This window comes from Bacidia gigantensis (assembly GCF_019456465.1).
Source record: "Bacidia gigantensis strain McMullin 20006 chromosome Unknown contig_125, whole genome shotgun sequence".
In the NCBI taxonomy this organism is placed as follows: domain Eukaryota; kingdom Fungi; phylum Ascomycota; class Lecanoromycetes; order Lecanorales; family Ramalinaceae; genus Bacidia; species Bacidia gigantensis.
In genome coordinates this window covers 1,566,672-1,585,505 of record NW_025408591.1, presented here as the reverse complement: position 1 = coordinate 1,585,505, position 18,834 = coordinate 1,566,672, and the positions used below count along the sequence as shown (strand labels likewise).

The window sequence follows — 18,834 nt, the reverse complement described above, 5'->3', positions numbered from 1 at the left end:
CTCAAGGCTGTTGAACTCGACTGTACTCTGATATGAAGAAGACTATGAATAAGTCGTTTATCGTTAAGACCAACCAATCTACCGTCTTGGTACACCGGAAATGTTCATACTTAATTCAGCACTTGGATGTTGACAGACCCATTCAACGTCTTAGTGGTTCCGATATATTATTATCACCAAACGCAACTAGATGTACAGACGAGACTCTGGGAGTGAGTATTACAAAATCTTGTGGTACCCACGGATATCTGAAGGCCCCCTTTTTGGACATCGATCCGCGCTGACCTGTCGGTCGCTTACAAAGCTTTTATTTCTGCTTTCCAAGTGAGCACTCTCATCCTCAGGAAAAACACACGTTCGATTGTCGAAACTTTGTTGGCTCCGAAGCAGGCCTACCAGTGTTTGGCATGTCGGAAGATAGTCCGGTAGAGCTTTATCACACAAGCTCCATTTCCGGATCTCGTAGAAGAGAACTTCAGTAAATGTCCCTTTGAAGCACGTTCGTTACTTTCCGTATCCTCCGAGCTTTCTTCCTACCCAGGACAATGAATGCCGGAGCCGCATGAACCTGCATGCCTGGCGTGAGACTAAGTACGACGATCCCCACCCTAAACGACTCACCGCTTCTCGTGGTGCATCGGCGAAATGGCCCTGCATATGACCATCTTGGCGCCCTTGGGCACAAATTGGCACGACGCCCTCGGTGCGCCACTTTCTTTCTTTAGATGCACCTAAGCAATTGACCGTGTCATCCCGACCACAAAATCGACATCCGAAGAGGCTGAAACGAGTTGCAAACGTACTGATATTTTCTCAATGGCAATTGAGGTGCAAGATCTAAATTGCGGGAGATGCAATAGGCAGTTCTCACAACGTGCGTCTGGCAACAGTATTTCTACAAGAATTGATTGACCAAACCAGGGTCATCATTGGTCAGACACAGCAAGCGATGTCTGACCGAGCGAGTCAAACCTGGGCGGCGAAAGGCTTGTGAGAGCTGTGCGCACGCCAAGGTCCGCTGCGACCTCTCACGTCCCAGCTGCGCAAGGTGCCTTGGACGAGGCGTAGACTGCATATACTCCAGTAATCAAGAGAGGAGCCACGTGCGAAATACACCGTCTGAGCTAGCGAGCTACACTTCTCCCTCGGCGTACAATGGGTCATCGGAAGCAGATCACAGCTTTGAAGATCCCCCTTTTCCTGACACCAATGCTCAGTTCAACGCAGCTGTAGAACAAGATCGTAGCTCATACGCGCCCTCAATAGTCGACACTCTTTCCAAAGAAGCTATTGACTACAATACAAGATATGTCGCCAACTTCACCATCAGAATTTTCCGCTCGTATGCTCGCATGTACGCCAATGAACAGAGGCCGCCGTTCATTCATTCGTCCCAGGATGAGGCGGCAACCCATCCCTTCCTCACCAAATGCCAGGAGATCTTAAAAGCCTCGCAGGACCAAATTGCATGTCTAATGGGCGATCCCGCGCGTGCCCTGACCAAAGAAATGGACAGCCTGATCCTCGCCGTAAGCCACCCGTTGATCGAGAAACCCGCTGAGATACCTACCACCAGCCTCTGACCCCTACCACAGTACACCACGTACGACGAGCCAAAACTCCTAGCCGCCGCGCAAGCCTACAGCCTCTACGCAATCCAAGTCCTCTTCGCCGGGGGTCAAAGCAAGCAGCGCAGCCACAAAGACGACCAACGCGTGATCCTGGCCCTGCAAGACCTATGCCTGCACCTAGCCTCCACGGGGCTGGTTCTCAAAGCCGAAACCTCCTCCCGCGACAAAATCCCCACTTACCGCGAATGGATCTACTTCGACACCAAACGGCGCGTGATGCTGCTCACGCACACCATGATGTGGTGCTGGTCGGTGCTAAACGACTATCCGCAGTTTAATTGCCAGGAGATCGCGTTCATGCCGACGCCGTCGCCGAAGCTGCTGTGGGCGGCGAGCGAGGAGACGGAGTGGTTGAGGGAGTATTTGAAGTGGAAGTTGAGGTGGGGGACGAATCCGCATACGGTTATGGATATGATGGGGATTAGGAATGGGACGGAGGATGTGGGGAGGAGGAATCAGATGTGGTTGGAGGAGATTGATGAGTTTGGGCAGGTTTTTGCTAATGGAGGTGAGGATTGTCGGGTTATTTTATGCTGGGGATGTTGCTGACAAGGGAAGTTGGTGCTTCGCATCTTGAGCAGCCGCCTGCGTGAGGAGGCAAGCCACCATTGTCATTCACGAGTGTTGATTCGTGACGCGAGAAGCATGGCGACAGTGGCTTACCAGGATTTGGTATATTGAAGCAATCTGCTCGGAGTTCCGTGTTCTGTTGGATTTCCGTACTCTGCAGCCGGAATTTCGAGCACACGTGCAAGCAGGCCGCGGTCATCTAACGATTTTGGAACGGCCTTTCCCCGGAGCGACGCATCTTTATATGGTTCGCAGCACGCGAACAAAAGGCCTCGAGTTCTGTCTTACAATGCATGCTTTAAAGCGAGAGGCACACCCAGGCCCGATGACAGCATCACAGCACTTTTCTTGGCAGGGACTCACGTTGGCTTGGTCGAGATTCACCGCTTCTCCGTTCCACGGGTCTTTCGGATGTGTTTGTCAGCTACAAGCGGACCTATCGGCTGAGACTTGTTATTTCTAGAGCCTTCCTCGCCCATGACACCAATAAGTAAGCTCAGGTATCCATCGCCAAGAACATTATATGGCTCTTTGAGTACCTATGAAAGTTTGGCGCTACAACAATCGTATGGCAAGGCGGTCTCACCTGGAGAAATAGTTCGAGTCATTACCCCTTTATCCCTCAAAGCCCTGCAGTATTCCAATCACCTCAATTGGCTCAATTCTCTTCCCCGGCTCCTCACACATAGTGCCCCCCGTCCAAACCTCCGCCTCCCTACTCTCACCCTTCGCCCCCATCAATTTCTCAACCACCCTCCTAGAAGCCCAAACATCATTCCCTACCCACACCCCTGATAAGATAGTAGTCTACTTTTAGAGCATTCTGGAAGTATGTTCATTCCCGTCACAGTATCAGGGATGAGAGCGCGGCTATAGAAACCGATATATTGTATGACTCTTCGAGTTTCTGACGCAGTGCAGGCCTGTTGACGTTTTGTTCGTGCAAATAGTTGCGAGCGTCATCGATAGAAGCAGTCTTGAGTCGGTTCTCGATAGCTTCGCTCTTGAAGCTGAGCTTTATGTATCATCTGGACTGCTGAGAGTTGAACACAAACTCTTGGTGACGAGTGTGCGGCTCTGGAAATTTGATACATAGGGATGGTTCATTCTCGGCGTATTTCCTGCGTATTTCAAGGAACTATCCATCGAGGGTTTTAAATGCACGATTTGCCAAGCTCGTGTTCGATCTCAGGGTTTTGTGAGAGGAAGATCTGGGAAACAAACCCCGACTAAAAAGAACATATATGTCTTATTCCATTCCCTAGGGATATATAGAGACTAGTCCTAACCCATGTCACTAGGCAAAAGAATCTACTCAGGTCTCAGGATTTCAGCTCGTTCATGTCTCACCACCACACGATTGAATCTATTACTCAAGCCTGGATTGAGTGGCACACCGAACTTGCGCTCGACATTCGAACACAGCCAGGCCCCACGCCCATCATCCACTCTCCTCCCAGCATCTACTTACCAGTTTGTGGTCGCATCCTCACGCAGCGTCACATTCCCGGACCCCGTCACTGGACTCAGACCATCCTTTCTGAAAGACGCCTGCCCCTGCGTCGTTAAATCATGCCCGATACATCTATTGGCAGCCCAATTAGAGCCTGTGGTCTGCTAGCAACCGTAAAGCGCTTGCCCACAGACCGCAACGTCCTAGTGTTGTAGATTCGCGCCCTTGATTTCGAGTTGCGTCTAGCCTCCGATCTGAAGACGCCATCAGCCAAAGGCTCTATGCGTGGTGTCCGGACAGCGATGTTGGGGGTCGAGCACTGGGGTGAGATCGTGGGTTACAGTAGGTGGCTTCGCGTCCATCTTGACTCGCTTTCGGCTGCGGCGCTCGTCGTGGATACCGCTTAGAAGCTGGAGCCTTCCGTGAGTTTGGCTCGACCGACACGATACTGAAGGATACTCTGAATCTCTTGATCGCAAGCCCGGGAGAGCTTCATTGCTAAAATCAAAAAGAGGCAATTCGTGGGTCCCGACGTACGACATGCGGCTGCCGCACATTCGGCCGCAAGCGTCCATCTATTTCTTAACTGGAAATTGAGTTCAATCGCTAGGATGGTACGATATCTTTACAATCTTGATGCGTCTATGGTCATTGTTATACTTTTCTGCGGTCAGAAAACATGTCGCGAAGGCGTATCGCTGGACACGCATCTTCGTCATCAAATGATGGCCTATATGTCACAAAAGTTGACAGCTGTGTTTCACAACAAAATAGACTTCTTCTCAAATGGGTATCAAGGGCCAGTTCCCAAATACTGCAGATGAAAAATGGTATCGTATGCATCACTAGATATAGCCCCATGAGTAATTCCCTGACTGACCGGAGAATGCGGATCATTGGGCTGAAATGCTTTCACCACGCCAGGTAGGTCCCCTTTCTTGGACACAGTCAGTCTCAATATTTTTTCCTGTTCTGGGTAGTTGTTTCCTCTATTCATGGTATATATGCATCAATACCATTGGATGGTGGCAAGCTCTTCTGATCAAATCCTACCGCGAGTTCAATTAAAATATGTCTCGAGACCAAGAAGCTCCTACAGCATCTTTGTCCCAAGTAGACACATCTTACGTCATTTTCCAATCAAAAACAACGGCGTAGGCAAAGACATCAGCCCGACCACCCGGATCGATATCAATGAGATTACCATCTGCAATAGAATGAGGTTCCTCCAATCAACGAAAATTTGAAGCAGGCAGCAGCGACCTTCAAAGCAGGATTCCTCGTGTGCAGTGACAAGTCATTACCATACTCGTCCTCATGCATGGCTCTAGCTGCATCAGGCTAAAACGTACAGATGGTGGGGCAATTTTTTTGGCTATTGGCAGCCACGCGTAGAAGCTCCCGCTTCATTTTTGGCTGAAGAGGAAGGCAGGAGTGGATAGTCCGTGCGTTCATGACGGCTGCCCACATTGCTGCCTTATCGACGTTGTGAAGAGAAGCAAGAAACCTGATCTAGTGTCGCAATCAATAGGTGCTCTGAAGAGATCTTAATGTTGCTGTTGCTCGATATAACTCGAGCAAGATCCGTCGCTGACTTGAACATTTCAGCTACTTTATTTTGTGACACTTTGAGTCATGGGTGACAGCAACGACAAGAGTGACTCGATGCAGCCTCCAATACTGCAGTCGAAAGATCATGGCCAACTTCTTGATGTCATCGACCAGTTGCGTTCCTTGGGGATGGACCGTCATGTGCCACTCCCCCAGCTTGTGGTCTGCGGTGATCAAAACTCTGGCAAGAGCTCCGTGCTTGAGGCCATATCAGGTGTCCGATTCCCCACGAAAGAAACTCTTTGCACTCGCTTTGCGACAGAATTGATTCTTCGTCGTGACCCAGCGACAAGCGTCAGCGTCAAGATCCGACCGAGCGAAGAGCGAAGCGCCGAAGAAAAGATGAGACTATCTGATTTCCAAGCGCCGACCACTGATGTTGATAGACTCTCAGATCTCATCGAAGCAGCCAAAAATGCTATGGGTCTGAGTTCTGAAGGCATGCGCTTCAGTGAGGATATCCTTCGGATTGAGCTTTCTAGTCCAACTCAACCCCATCTCACACTCGTCGATCTTCCAGGTCTTTTCCACTCTCCAAACAAGCAACAGACTGCTGAGGACGCTGTTCTGGTGAAGAACTTAGTGCGATCGTACATGGCCAATAAAAGGAGCATTATACTCGCCGTAGTGACTGCAAAGAATGACTACGCAAACCAACTGGTGACTGACATGGCCCGTGAATACGATTTGAACGGCGCCCGAACTTTGGGTATCATCACGAAACCCGATACACTTCTTCCGGGGTCTGATAGTGAGAGATCCTTTTTTGGTCTTGCCAGAAATGATGATGTAGCTTTTCGACTTGGCTGGCACGTGCTACGTAACCGAGATTTTGACACAAAAGACCATACCGTTGCACAGCGCGACCTTGAAGAGGAGAAATTCTTCGCACATGGCATCTGGACATCTCTTCCAGCGACCTCTCTAGGTATCAAGCCATTACAGTCTCGCTTGAGCAATGTCTTGAGAGATCAAATTCTAGCAGTGCTTCCAAGTTTAATTGCGGATGTTGAGAGCGGCATTCGCGATTGTGACAGCCGTCTGAGCAAGCTTGGAGTCGCACGAGAAACGATTGTTGAGCGGCGATTGTACCTGGTTCGAGTCAGTCAAACATTCTCTAGTCTGATTAAGGCCGCTATCGACGGGGTGTACGCCGACGACTTCTTTGGGGATGCAATGACAGACGATGGATACAACAAGAGACTTCGAGCGAGTGTCAACAATCTTTTGTTGAAGTTCGCGGAAGATGTGCGCTTGAAAGGCAAAAGCCAAGTCATTGTGGACGGCGAATCTCGAAGCAACCTACATGATACTAACAAAATCAACAGATCAGATTATCTCGATCATGTAGGAAAGCTAATGAGCAGAAGTCGGGGGCGTGAGCTACCCGGGACATTCAATCCTTTAATCATCGGCGACTTGTTCTTCGAGCAGTCGAAACCCTGGGCAAAGCTTGCGGAGAAGTACTGCAAACGGATCCTCGAAGCTATACAGACTGCCTTGCAGCTGATGATAGATGTTACCGCAGACTCGACCACTTCGGAAGGTCTTCTCACTGAATTGCTGTATCCAGCTGTTGAAGGCTGTTCGCAGACGCTGCATGACAAGGTAAAGGAGCTGATTCGACCCCATCAACGTGGTCATCCAATTACCTACAATCATTATTTCACCGAGACTATCCAAGACGCCCGTCGTGCGTTTCGAAAAGATTATCAGACTCGCCGCATCAATAAATTCTTCGGCTGTCGTACCGTTGGCACTTCACAGCATGTCACCGACCCAAGCGAATTTGACACCGGAGCACTAGTCGACTCGCTAGGCCAACCGTCCGAGAAGAACATGGATCGATATGCGTGTTCAGAAGCAAGTGATTGCATGGAAGCTTATTACAAGGTTAGACGTTTTTCTGACCGTATCAGGCGTAGCTATAGAGGGTAGCAGCTGACATGATCTCTAGGTTGCGATGAAAGTCTTTGTAGATAATTTTGCAGTGCTTGCCGTCGAGAACTGCGTTTTGGATCAGTTGACGGACGTACTCTCGCCAGAGAAAATCTTGAAGCTCGAAGATACTGTGGTCGACTCAATCGCGGGAGAGACCGAGGCTTCACAGCTAGAGAGGCGACGCACTCAAGAGAAAGTAGGGACACTGAATGATGGTCTTGTCATACTCAATCGCTTCGGTCGACAGCATGCTTCAGGTTCGCCCCGAAGACCAGATTCCTGTAGCCACTGACGGCGGTTTCTAGGTACCAATGAACATGCGTCTTTCGAAGATTCTGGTTCGATTTCGAGGGCTCCGAGCCCTGTTCACATCGCAACAGATGAAGAAGTCGAGGATACGGAACCTCCACCCGAACTTGCAACGCCCACAGCCCAAGAGGATGTAATCCTGGAAGCTGCTCCGCAAGCAGAAATTGTTGAAGCGACTCCAGATGGATGGGGATTTGGCAGCAGTAAGAAGAAAAAAGGAAAGAAAACGAAAGGTTACAGTTTCGATGAACCTGCGGCTCCAGAAGAATCAGAATGGAGCAATTTCGGCTTTAAAGGATAATCTCACGGAGATAAGGAAGACTGTAAACATGGAAATCGTCATCAACCCTACTGACCTCACACCCCGCCCATATCCTGCCGTCAAGCGCATGACAGATAACAGTCCACAAGCGTCATAAGGTCATTGCGTCTAGCTGACTTCAGCCTCTACGAAAAAGCCGTATCAGTTTCCTCCCGCGCCTCCGCCTCCCTTCCCTCCAGCCCACGACCTGAGAAAGTTATCCTCCTCTCACGCGTCAATAGTCACAACACCAACCTTTTCTCGTCTGAGCTCGCTCATCAATCTCCCTCCCCCACCAGCCTTGTTTGACATCCTGCCTCCTCAATGCCGGTCCTCTCCGAAGCCAAGCAAAGACAAGATGAGATACATGCCCAATCATGATTGAAAAAGCGCAACACGCGTGAGGCGAGCAAGCGCAATGACGCGCATGCCTTTTGTAGCAAGAGCTGAGATAAAATGAACTGGGTCTCACACCTCTGAACATGGCTGGAGGGGAACGACACGAGGAATGGAAGAGCATGGAGTAGAAGGATCCCTTCGGTCCAAGGACCTTGGGCTTGAATGCTGCTGGTGAATGCATGTGAACACTCGTTGTCTATGGAACTACCACCAGTAGAGCATTGCATGAGTGCGTGGTTTTGAGCGGTGAGGAAGAATGCCAGGCTTGAGTGGCCCTACGCAGCGTCTTGTTGGGGTCCTCATTCGGGGTACAAAGATGGCTGCTTGTTTGGCTCAAAGTACAATTGGAGAGGGGCTACTCTCCCACGTCACCTGCGGCATGACATGTCCAAATCTCTGCGTCTACGCGTCCTTTTCTCCACCGCCTGAGCGGCCACAGGCCTCTCCCCCTCATCGTCATCCTCCACATCCCCATGCCCTATCACCTTTCCCCCTCTAAGAACCAAAAACTCCATTTCCTCGAAATCCTGCACCACATTCTCCCAGAAGCCCAGAAAGCCTCTAATGATATTGCAAGCATCATTCCAATCCAAGGTTCTTGAGCCGCCTTCGGGCGGGCCGTTGATGAGGTCAAAGCTGACGCCGCCGTGATGGAAGTCGAAGGCGTCGAGGAAGCCGGCCTCAGGCTCGGTGAAGGTGCAGACGAACTGGAGGGCTTTCAGCAGGGTTACGCGGCCGTTGACGCGGTCGATGGGGTGCGCATCCTGCACGTCTTCGACGGAGAGCTTCATGTTGGAGTTTTTGATCTTGTAGGTGCTGATGTGGGTAAGCGATAGACCTGATTTGGGGTACTTTGATGATAAACTACGTTGGATTACCCCTGAGTGCTGAGGACGTTCGTGTGCAGTTCACGATGGCGAACGCATCGCCTTCAGAAACAAATAGCAACGACAGCAACAAATTTGAGACCCAACATTTCCAATTCATGACGCATTCGCGATGGCATGGCTTCAAGGTCAACAACATGGGATTTTGTTAGCTCTCCGCCATGCATGCCAGAGACAGCTTCGTGAGACACTGCGAGCGACTCTCAGACACCCCGAGCATGGAGAGCGTTATGCGCATCATTGAGCGCCTTCGACCGATCCATTGTCGCAGTATGCAGACAGTCCGAAAAGGACTCACTCGAGTATAATTGCTTCCTTCTGAAAACAATTGGACATCGCTCTATTAAATGACTGAAACACCTGCAGACGAATCACCTACCGAAGCCTTACGCTTCCAGCGCAGAGAATCGGGCTCACCATCTCTGGCCTTCAATTGACATTGTCTCGGAAGATATCAACAATTTGTGCGCAATGGTTTATTCCTCCTCAATTTCCATTGCCCACACAGCGCCTACTCTTGCCAGGCCGGTTCTAACCATTGAGCATTCAGCAATTAGGTCTGAATGCAATGTCGTGGGTGGTAGGTCAACTCAAACAAACAGTGAGACATGATACCCGCCATGATGAATCTCAATCCCATCGCCAACGAAGAAGAGGCCCGCCCCTCACCCAAGACGATGTTATGGAGATCCATTCCAGTTTCCCCATTGCAATAGCAGAAGATAGATGCGAAGCACATTAGAGACAAGCTGATTGCATCTGCCTTTACCGCGTCCCAACCTGGCTCCAGCCTTGATCCACATCCATGTCAGCGCCACAACGATTGCTTATGACCTGAAGCTTTCGCCTCCCAAGCCATACATACTACATTTCTCTCGCGGGATGAAGATTGAGAAACTTGGCAACGAACACGTATTCGCTCTCAAGATCAGTGCCGCCGACCATCCAATCGAGATGTGATGCCGATAGGATATGTAATCCTCTCACGGCATTTACGTGTTGAAACCAGCGTGCAGACATCCCTCATATGGCCAAAAAGCAAGAATTCGACTTGACTACTGTTTACTTCCTACAATCACCTGCTCTCAAAACCAATCTCGATCCAATTCTTGTTACGTCTTAAAATAGACCCATTGATAACGCTGACCAGCACTAAGAGTCCCCTTCCTGTCACTCACGGCGCGGAGATGGCCAGAGCCAACCCGGGGATGCGGGACGCATGAGTCCGCTGTCGCTAACCGGGACTAACTGTCGGCCGGATTGTGGCCCCCAAGGACCAAGCGTCATTGCCCCACCAAACTCGCCAGGACTAGCCGGCTCAGGTAACTGTGCCTCTGATCATTCATCCAACTCTTTACCTTCACTTTAGAATAGCTTGTCTCCGTGTCATCTCTACAGAGAGAGGGCGCCATCAGGTATTCGATTTGAAGGGCGTGGGATTTCTCGACGCAAGTCCGCCAGCTGCGATATGGCAGCAGAAGCTGCATCTCCTGGCGCAGTCCCCGCGCTCTGGGGCTTCTTCATCCTGAACTCATCCTTGTTGCTGCTATACACCATTTATGGTATCTTCTGGCGACTGTATCTGAGTCCAATCGCTCACATCCCCGGCCCGAAGCTTGCAGCCGCGACACTCTGGGTCGAGTTCTATTATGATGTCGTTCTCGGTGGAAGATACACCTTCAAGATTGGAGATTATCACAAGAAATACGGTAAGATGTCCGACCCATGTAATTCGACCAGAAGATGACCATAACCTCAGGTCCAATCATCCGTATCAGTCCGTGGGAAGTTCATATCAACGACTCAGATTTCATCGACGAGATCTACGTCAGTGGTCAGAAACACAGAGTCAACAAATATGGCTGGTCTGTATGTATTGACCTCTGCCTTTCTGAGCACTCTACCGTGCTCCAGAAGACTGCTGAAATCAAGTAGGTCCGTAGCTGGGGCATGAACGAAACATCACTCTTCGATACCGTCGACCACGACATCCACCGCGTCCGAAGGGCAGCATGGAACCCCTACTTCTCCAAACAGTCCATGTACAAGCTACAAGGCTTCATCCAAAGCACCGTCGACACCCTCTGTACCCGCTTCGCCGAACACCGCGCCTCCAACCGCCCCGCAAAGCTCATCTACGCCTACTCCTGCCTGACCGCCGACATCATCTCGGAAGTCTGCTTCCCCGAATCCTTCAACCTGCTGTCCTCGCGCGAGTTCCGCAGCGACCAACACGACGCCTGGCGGAAAGCGTCCGAAATGCAGCATGTCTTCAAACAATTCCCCTTGCTGGTCCCCTTCTTCAACTCCTTCCCCTTGTGGCTCACAAAGCTTACGGCACCGGACGTCTACACGATCATCGCGATGCAAATCGCGTTGCGGGAACAAGCCGACCACATCGTCGCGAACCGCGAGACGCTCTCCACGAAACAGTCCACGCACAAACCATCGATGATGCACCACTTCATCGAGCCCTCCACGGCTCTGCCCGAGTCCGAGAAGACCGCCGAACGCCTCATGATGAACTCCGTCAACGCCATCGCCGCCGGCACCATGACGACCGCCCACGCGCTCAAGTGGGCTACCTACCACATCCTCACGATCCCCGCGATCTTCACCGCCTTAATGGCCGAGCTTGAGGCCGCAATCCCCGACCCCGCTTCCATCCCGCCCTTGCAGACCCTAGAGAATCTCCCGTACCTCCGCGCGCTCATGTACGAATCCATCCGGCTCTCCTACGGCGCCTCGCACCGGCTGCAGCGCGTCTTCCCCGATCGCACCATCCAGTACCACGCCTACACCATCCCGCCGAATACGCCTGTGGGCATGTCATCGCCCCTCTTGCACGCAGATCCCGCCATATGGCCTGAGCCCGATAGGTTCAATCCGGATAGGTGGTTGCCGTTCGAGACGAATGGACAGTATTGTTTGAAATATCTGGCGAGTTTTAGTCGGGGCAGTAGGCAGTGCGTGGGTATGGAGCTGGGGAAGGCCGAGTTTGTGATGACTATTGCGAGTGTGTTTCGGAGGTTTGGGAGGGGTGGTGGGAGGGAAGGGGGGAGGGAGGGGGGGCGCGGGAGGGAAGCGGGGAGGGAGGGGGGCCGCGGGATGAGGTTGGATGGGGACACGAGGTTTGAGAGGGATGTCATGGTTTATCATGATTGTTTTAATCCGATGCCGAAGAGGGAGGGGAGTGGGGTTGTTGTGTGGTTTGATGGGGATGGGGACGAGGAGGAGGGGGGTAGGTAGAACCGGGAGGATGTTGCGGCGGGTGATCGTTGTGAGTGCAGGAACTTGATTGGGAATGGAAAGGGCGCTGCTGGGAACTGCAGATCTCACTTACAGTCGAGCTTGGAGTACGTTTCTTTCTTCTGACGTTTGCTACGGTGGCACAAAGCAGCGAAGGTGTTTAGACACCGAGACCAGAGCTTTGGTTGCCCTGACTCTTATGAGGTATGTAAATTCGTCAATGCTTACTTTCTTTCATACCTGCTGGAAGGTTTTTTCTCTTTACGCAAAAACTTGTTGTTATCTAGGTTGAGGGTCGGATGAGTCTCGAATCTTCAATTCAAGTGTTGGATCCATGCGATGCGATGCGCGTAATCGGATTAGCTACTGTCACAGCGTGTAGCCGCATCGCTAAGTCCAAAACGTCCGCTGTTGTGGAGTGAATGTCTAAGCAAGAGGTAGACGCATTTCGAAGGAGCTGATGTTGCTATGGGCTTCTTGGACCTCTTTTTTCTATGTCCGGCTGGCTTGTCTTTCGCAGTCGACCCTTTTTTCTTCCTCTCCTCGTCAAAGTTGAATCATTTCATGCGGCTAGACATCCCGCCCTCCCGTCGGGTGCAGATGGCGTGTTTGTTGGGTTTCAGTCTTCACGAGCCCACAGATGAGTCCATAACTCACATTTCATGACAATACTATTCTGATATGTGTACTGGAGAGAGAGTTGGCAGCTGTGGCTGTGTTGATATGGTGTTGGTATCGACCGCCCTCTTGCCGATTTAGAAAGCATGGAGCAAAGATATAACAAGGATCGTTGTCGAAGATATCATTTCAACTCCTCCTCAGTCATCTATAGAGAACATTACCATATCCCTTCGCCATGATAGAATTCAGTCATGGCACCATCTATCGCCATTCAACTAACCCTTCTCCTCTTTACAGCTATAACATCCGTCTCAGCAGTTATCCCCACCTGCAGCATCATGTACGGCTCGCCCAACACCGCAGACTGCAACTGGCTCGTCAACCAGCTCATGAATGGCTGGCCAGACCGCCCTCTGCCCCACCTCGAGCAATTCTTCGCTTTGCGCCCGATGCCAAGACCTGCTGGGGTCGATGACGCGACTTACCTGAGATGGTTCCGGGTGCCGGTGGTGGCTACACATGGTACGTCGACAGCTGAGGAACCTTGGGGGTTCCCTTCCCCTCCTCCTCCCCCTTTCCATGCTAAGCGGGTAATCCCCGATCATGCGTGAATGGGCGGGGAAATGAACGAGGCAGATTCAACCCCCCCCTCTTCCCCCTATTGCTTTGTCTGAAGAAAAGCAATCATGGCTGACGTATCGGTTGATTTGCGGCTATAGGGCAATGCATGATGGCACTGACACCGAAGTTGGCTATCACGAACGAGGTGCAGTGGGACACAGGCACGTTCTTAAGTATGTGGGTGCCTGGCACCAATATCATTGACAGATGCATGGTGGCGAGTCAACCGTTTGCGTCGGGAGGGCATATCCCAGTTGGTAAGACCCAGCCATCCCGTCCATCCATCCATCCATCCATCAGTTCTATCTTCATCACACACCCCTCCCCACTCCACACCACCCCATTCCACCCCACCCCATATCGCCCATCACACCCCAAACCCACTAACACAACCCCCCTTTCCCCCTTCTAGGCAACAACAACAACCTCTTCCTAACCCTCTTCGCCCCCAACTCGCAGATGGACACAGTCCTGCAATACGTGCTCGCGCGAGCCGAAAACCTGTGCGCCTCCTCCGACCCCTCCCCCTCCACCACCGGCGCAAACCTAGCCGGCTACGCGCCCTGCAACACCGGATCCAACGACGACGCCTTCTACGACTTCCTCGACCAGAATTTCGACACCGGCGCAAACCTAGCCGGCTACGCGCCCTGCAACACCGGATCCAACGACGACGCCTTCTACGACTTCCTCGACCAGAATTTCGACACCGGCGCGCATCCGCCTCCTTCTGCCCCCGCCGCCGCCGCCGCCTCCATTCCCTCCCCTAATCCTAATACCAACGATGGAGTCCAACCCCCTCCCATCAACGGCGCTGGAGGTGGGGGAGGGGGGGTTGGAGGGGGTGGAGGGCATGGTCCCACATGCGGCCAATCCTGCTACAACCCCAGCAACCTGTGCAGTTCGACGGATTGGTGCCGCTGCATCGCTGATGCGTGGCAGGGCACCGGCGCCGCCAGGTATCAGGGGACTTGTAAGCAGAGTTATTTTGCTTATACGCACGGGCGGGGGTTGCTCGCTGGTGCTGTTTTTGATGGTGGTAATGGTAGTGGTAATGTGTCGGGCTTTGGCGGGGTGGGGGTGGGGAATGTTTCTGCTGGTGGGGTGGGGGTGGGGGCGGATGTGGTGCTTGTGGAAGGCACGCCGCCGCCGGTGGCAGCGGCTGGGGCTGGGCGGAATCTTCTTGCCGGTGGTGGGGGATTGAGTTCGATAGTGCTGGGAGGGGAAAGGGGGGCGAGTAGCACGGCTAGTGGTGGCCCGGCGCTGCCTAGTACCACTGTCGTGCCGGCTGCGTGTCCGTGTAATTGTACGTATGTGAGTACGGCGTGTTGTACAGCTACTGGAGGAGGGGGGAAGGCGATGGGGATTGTGTTTGAGGATGTGAGGAAGAAGTTGGGGGTCTTGGAGCCGCCGGAGGGTATGTGCTGTGATAATACGACGGGAGCGTTTAGGGAGGGGGAGAGGGAGGGGAGTGAGACCTTTTGTGGTGGGACGGTGGCAGCGGGTGGAGGGGGGAACCAGAGTGCGGCGAGCTGGGGCGGTGCGACTGCTTGAGGAGGGTGAGAGATGTGATTTTGATGTTGGGTATAGAGTCTGATTGGCCTGTCGGTCTGTGCTGGCTGCAAGTATCCTCATATCCAGTTGCGAGGCATTATATCATGTCTTAGTGTCAGGAAAAGCCCTCGCTGGGTACATGTTTCGTCACGATTTCGCTACAAGAATACCTTATCCTCAAGGTGGAACTCGCAAGCAGTCGTGCCTTTTTCGCGTGAATCTGGTTAAAGACGCCTGGATAGTATTTTGTTGCGTAGTGGTATTAAAAGATTGGAAACCTCAAGAGTCCTCTGCCCAGTCAAGGTCTTCAGATCTTGTAATTGAGCGAGAACCCGCAATAGGAAGAATAAACTGAATCATTTTACACCATTCCAAACAGATGAGAACACTGAGACTAAGTCACAGTAGTTGAGAAGCGATTGGAGACGGACACAAGGTTTAAAATCAGCCAATCAAACGAAACGCACCTCCTCTACAGCTCCTCACTCCAGTCATCCCTCTCCTCCCAATAATCCATTAAGTTCAACATCTCTTCCCAGCACAGCCTGTGCCCCATCCGCCCCCACGACAGGAAGTTTCCCATGTTCCAGTAAGCCCACCTGCACTAATACCGACGCTTGATCCCAATATACATGCTCCGTCTCAAGCTTCCCACCCCTGATTTTCACAATACTCACCACCGTCATCTCCACCTTCTTGTGTGTCGGCGAGACAAGTGGTAGTAGCCACGGAATCTCCATATCGTGTACGAAGGACAGGCTCATCTCATCAACGACGCGATCCGTGCCAATTGTCCTGGAAATCAGACGGGCGTTGAGTGAAGCTGGGCTGGGGGCGAAGTGATTTTCGTAGAATTGAGTGAGCTGGGAGGAAGTTCTGCCACCTGCTAGGGTGGGTGCGAATACAACCTTGGCTTCTGGGTGCAGGCTTGCGAGAGCTTTTTGCGGATTCTTCTCGACATCTACCTCATTCACCATGAGCTCTTGGCCACTCCAACTCCACAAGTCACCGCAACAGTACATACCTTCGACAAATTGATCCTTAATCCTCTCCACATCAACTTTCACGCCAAAAACCTCCCTCAGCACCCCCAGCGTCCGCCCCCACGCCACCTCAGCCGCCACGCTATCGTACTCCTCCAAATCATGCTCCGCAAAACCCGATTCAACGCCTTTATAGCTGTAGCTCGGATACGCGAGCTTCAGCTCTCCGCCGACTCCCAAGCCGGGGTCGATGCGCTTGCGGACTGTCTTTCGCTTCCCTTGGATACCGAGGACCTCTTGGTTGCGGGTGATGTTGACATTGGTGCCAGTTAAGTGCACGAGGATGGAGATGTCCATACCATAGCTTGTTCGGGTGGGGTCGGGGATGGTGGAGGGGTAGTAGGCTATTAGGGCGCTGAAGCGGGAGGTGGCGGCTGGGTGATGGGTGAGGAGGGCGGAGGCTGCGTCGCCGTAGGCTGGGATGAAAGACTATGAGTGTTGATCTTGGACGGATATGTGGGACTGGAGATAGGAAGAAGTGGATGGGACTGGCATGGTTTTGAGGGTCACTATGTACCTACAACGGCGAATCGCTCGTTCACGCCCGCGAGTTGGTTGCCTATCCTGTGAAGTCTTTCGGCGAACCGTGTAGGAGGGTCGTCGTTCATGGCTACATAGTGAGTTTCGAAGCCTTCAGCTCGAAGGTCTTGGAGCGTGATGTCGTCGAATTCTGCATCCTCGGCGCTGACGATGACGTATGGTGTTTTGTTTTTACTTAGGTGTTTAAGGAAAGGCTCGTGGGTCCGCTGCATGATCTACTTAATGTCGAATAGTGAGTTGTAAGTCCTAGCATATGTTTAAGGATATTTGACAGCATGATGTGCTATCATCCAAGAGTTGAATCCTTCATAGAAACAGGAGAGCAGCATTGCGTCACTACCATGACGAAGACGGTACGCTAAGTGGACCGGCGAATAGGGGGCTCTCCCGGGCCATCTTCAGCGGCAGGTCACCTAAACCTCGCCTGGAGCCCTCGTCTTCTCTTGTTCTTGTGATACCCTACTATTCCTACAGATTCTTTGAGCTATCTGAAGCACCGTGAAGTGGAAGTAGTACTTTTTCATCGAACGTACAGAATAATAGCACAAGTCTCTCTTGATTCGTGTGATCAGCTTAATCGAGAGGTATCTTCTCAAGCAAGCACCGGTCACAAAGCAGAGCTGATCATCAGCGGCATCACTCAGCACTCCTATGATGTTTGCTCGACGACGTAAGAGATTACTCACATTCGAAGTTCTTCAGGCATATGCGCATCAGGTCCTTCGCTCTGTCACGATGGGTATCCTTTCAGCGTCTATGCAGAACCACATGTCTTGTTCACAGGTGTGCACATGCTGTAACTCGAAGCTTGCGCCATGCGTCATCTATTTGCATACGCCATAGTCTTGCATTCTGCGCTGCCGCGCTATGTTTGGGTGCATTTTGAGACCATTTGATATGCGCATGCTTTGCTTTGTTTCGTCTGAGGTATATGCGCCCACAGATTTTGTGATATATGACACTCGGCGACGAAGGGTTCCAAGACAGCCTTGCGCACTTGAGTTCTCGATACTCATCGACGACCTCACCATCTGCAAGAAGCCGTATCTGACATCAGTACTTTAGGCAGCAGCTACAGCACAAGCATGCTTGACCGCTTCTCAGCCACAAGCGTCGTTCTTACCCTGTTCTTCCTCTTCACCCTGTCGACATGTCTGCCAGCAACATCCGTAGGAGTCAACAACCTCAACATCAGTGCTCTCGTGACGACCGAAGGCCCTGATGGCCTCAGCGCCGGCCTCAGTGACGACAACCAGTACATGCCCAACCACCCTGTGTACTCCCAAACCCCTGCTAACACATCACAGCAAAACCTACCCAGATTACGTCGTCTCCGAGGATAACCCTAGGATCGTCATCGAATTCGGACACATCCGGCATCGTGTGCCTAGAAACGTAGCTCAAAGCGCCGACGCATTTGATCTGCTCTTCACAAAGGTATTACCAGAGGTAGGGTCACCAGAGCTTCAGGATAGACCCATTCCCAGGAACGATGGCGGACTTCAATAACTAATAGATGTCCCGGCCGGAGGTCAACTTCGTTTTTTCATCTACAATGGAGCGGGAAGGCCGCAGTATACGTATGGCATTGCCGAACACGCTTTTCAGGGCTTGTTGGTGTGGTTGGCACACCGGACGACCTTTTATGCGTCTACTTATACCATTAAGGGTCAGGACCCATTTATTTATGGCCTTTGTGGCTTTCACCTTGAAACGCGCCTTGGCTTGGACGCTGTGTCGCAGTGATAGATATGTGGGTGTTTTCTGACGGATCGTCAATATGTTGTGGTGATGTTACTAAGGGCAAGTCACGTATTCCGTCCGTCATGAGTCCGATAGATTTGGACCTTGCTCTTGACCCGTTACGAATTATTTTGAAACAAGTTCACTAAACTCCAATTGCGCACCTCTGATCAAACCTCGAATGTAGTCGATGCACGACTTTATTCTTTCGAAAGATACAAGACGCTCAAGCAAGTGTACAAGGTTAGGGTCGTTGAGCATGAGCGTGCAACTTCGCTCATAGCAAAGCCTAGCCTCCTCTTGATCAAAGCCTCAACAGTCGAACGACCTATTTCAGGCCAGTACTGCTATTTTCGAGGCC

General features: G+C 51.8%; 4 protein-coding genes across 4 annotated transcripts; 2 read left to right on the top strand and 2 right to left on the bottom strand.

Annotated features, from left to right (window-relative positions):
• Window positions 1-5,289: 5,289 nt before the first annotated feature.
• KY384_001259 (uncharacterized protein) lies at window positions 5,290-7,816 on the top strand (the record flags this gene model as incomplete). Its single annotated transcript, XM_044809790.1, has 3 exons — window positions 5,290-7,132; window positions 7,245-7,463; window positions 7,512-7,816. The coding sequence occupies 3 exons, from the start codon at window positions 5,290-5,292 to the stop codon at window positions 7,814-7,816; spliced, it is 2,367 nt and encodes a 788-aa protein (XP_044673697.1).
• A 375-nt stretch (window positions 7,817-8,191) lies between these two features.
• Window positions 8,192-9,006, bottom strand: KY384_001258 (uncharacterized protein; the record flags this gene model as incomplete). The annotated part of the gene is made up of 2 exons (XM_044809789.1): window positions 8,192-8,247; window positions 8,622-9,006. The coding sequence occupies 2 exons, from the start codon at window positions 9,004-9,006 to the stop codon at window positions 8,192-8,194; spliced, it is 441 nt and encodes a 146-aa protein (XP_044673696.1).
• Window positions 9,007-10,754: 1,748 nt separating this feature from the next.
• Window positions 10,755-12,034, top strand: KY384_001257 (uncharacterized protein; the record flags this gene model as incomplete). The annotated part of the gene is given in 4 exon segments (XM_044809788.1): window positions 10,755-10,811; window positions 10,843-11,033; window positions 11,046-11,996; window positions 12,013-12,034. The coding sequence occupies 4 exon segments, from the start codon at window positions 10,755-10,757 to the stop codon at window positions 12,032-12,034; spliced, it is 1,221 nt and encodes a 406-aa protein (XP_044673695.1).
• Window positions 12,035-15,638: 3,604 nt separating this feature from the next.
• Window positions 15,639-16,942, bottom strand: KY384_001256 (uncharacterized protein; the record flags this gene model as incomplete). The annotated part of the gene is made up of 2 exons (XM_044809787.1): window positions 15,639-16,606; window positions 16,708-16,942. The coding sequence occupies 2 exons, from the start codon at window positions 16,940-16,942 to the stop codon at window positions 15,639-15,641; spliced, it is 1,203 nt and encodes a 400-aa protein (XP_044673694.1).
• Between the last annotated feature and the right edge of the window lie 1,892 nt (window positions 16,943-18,834).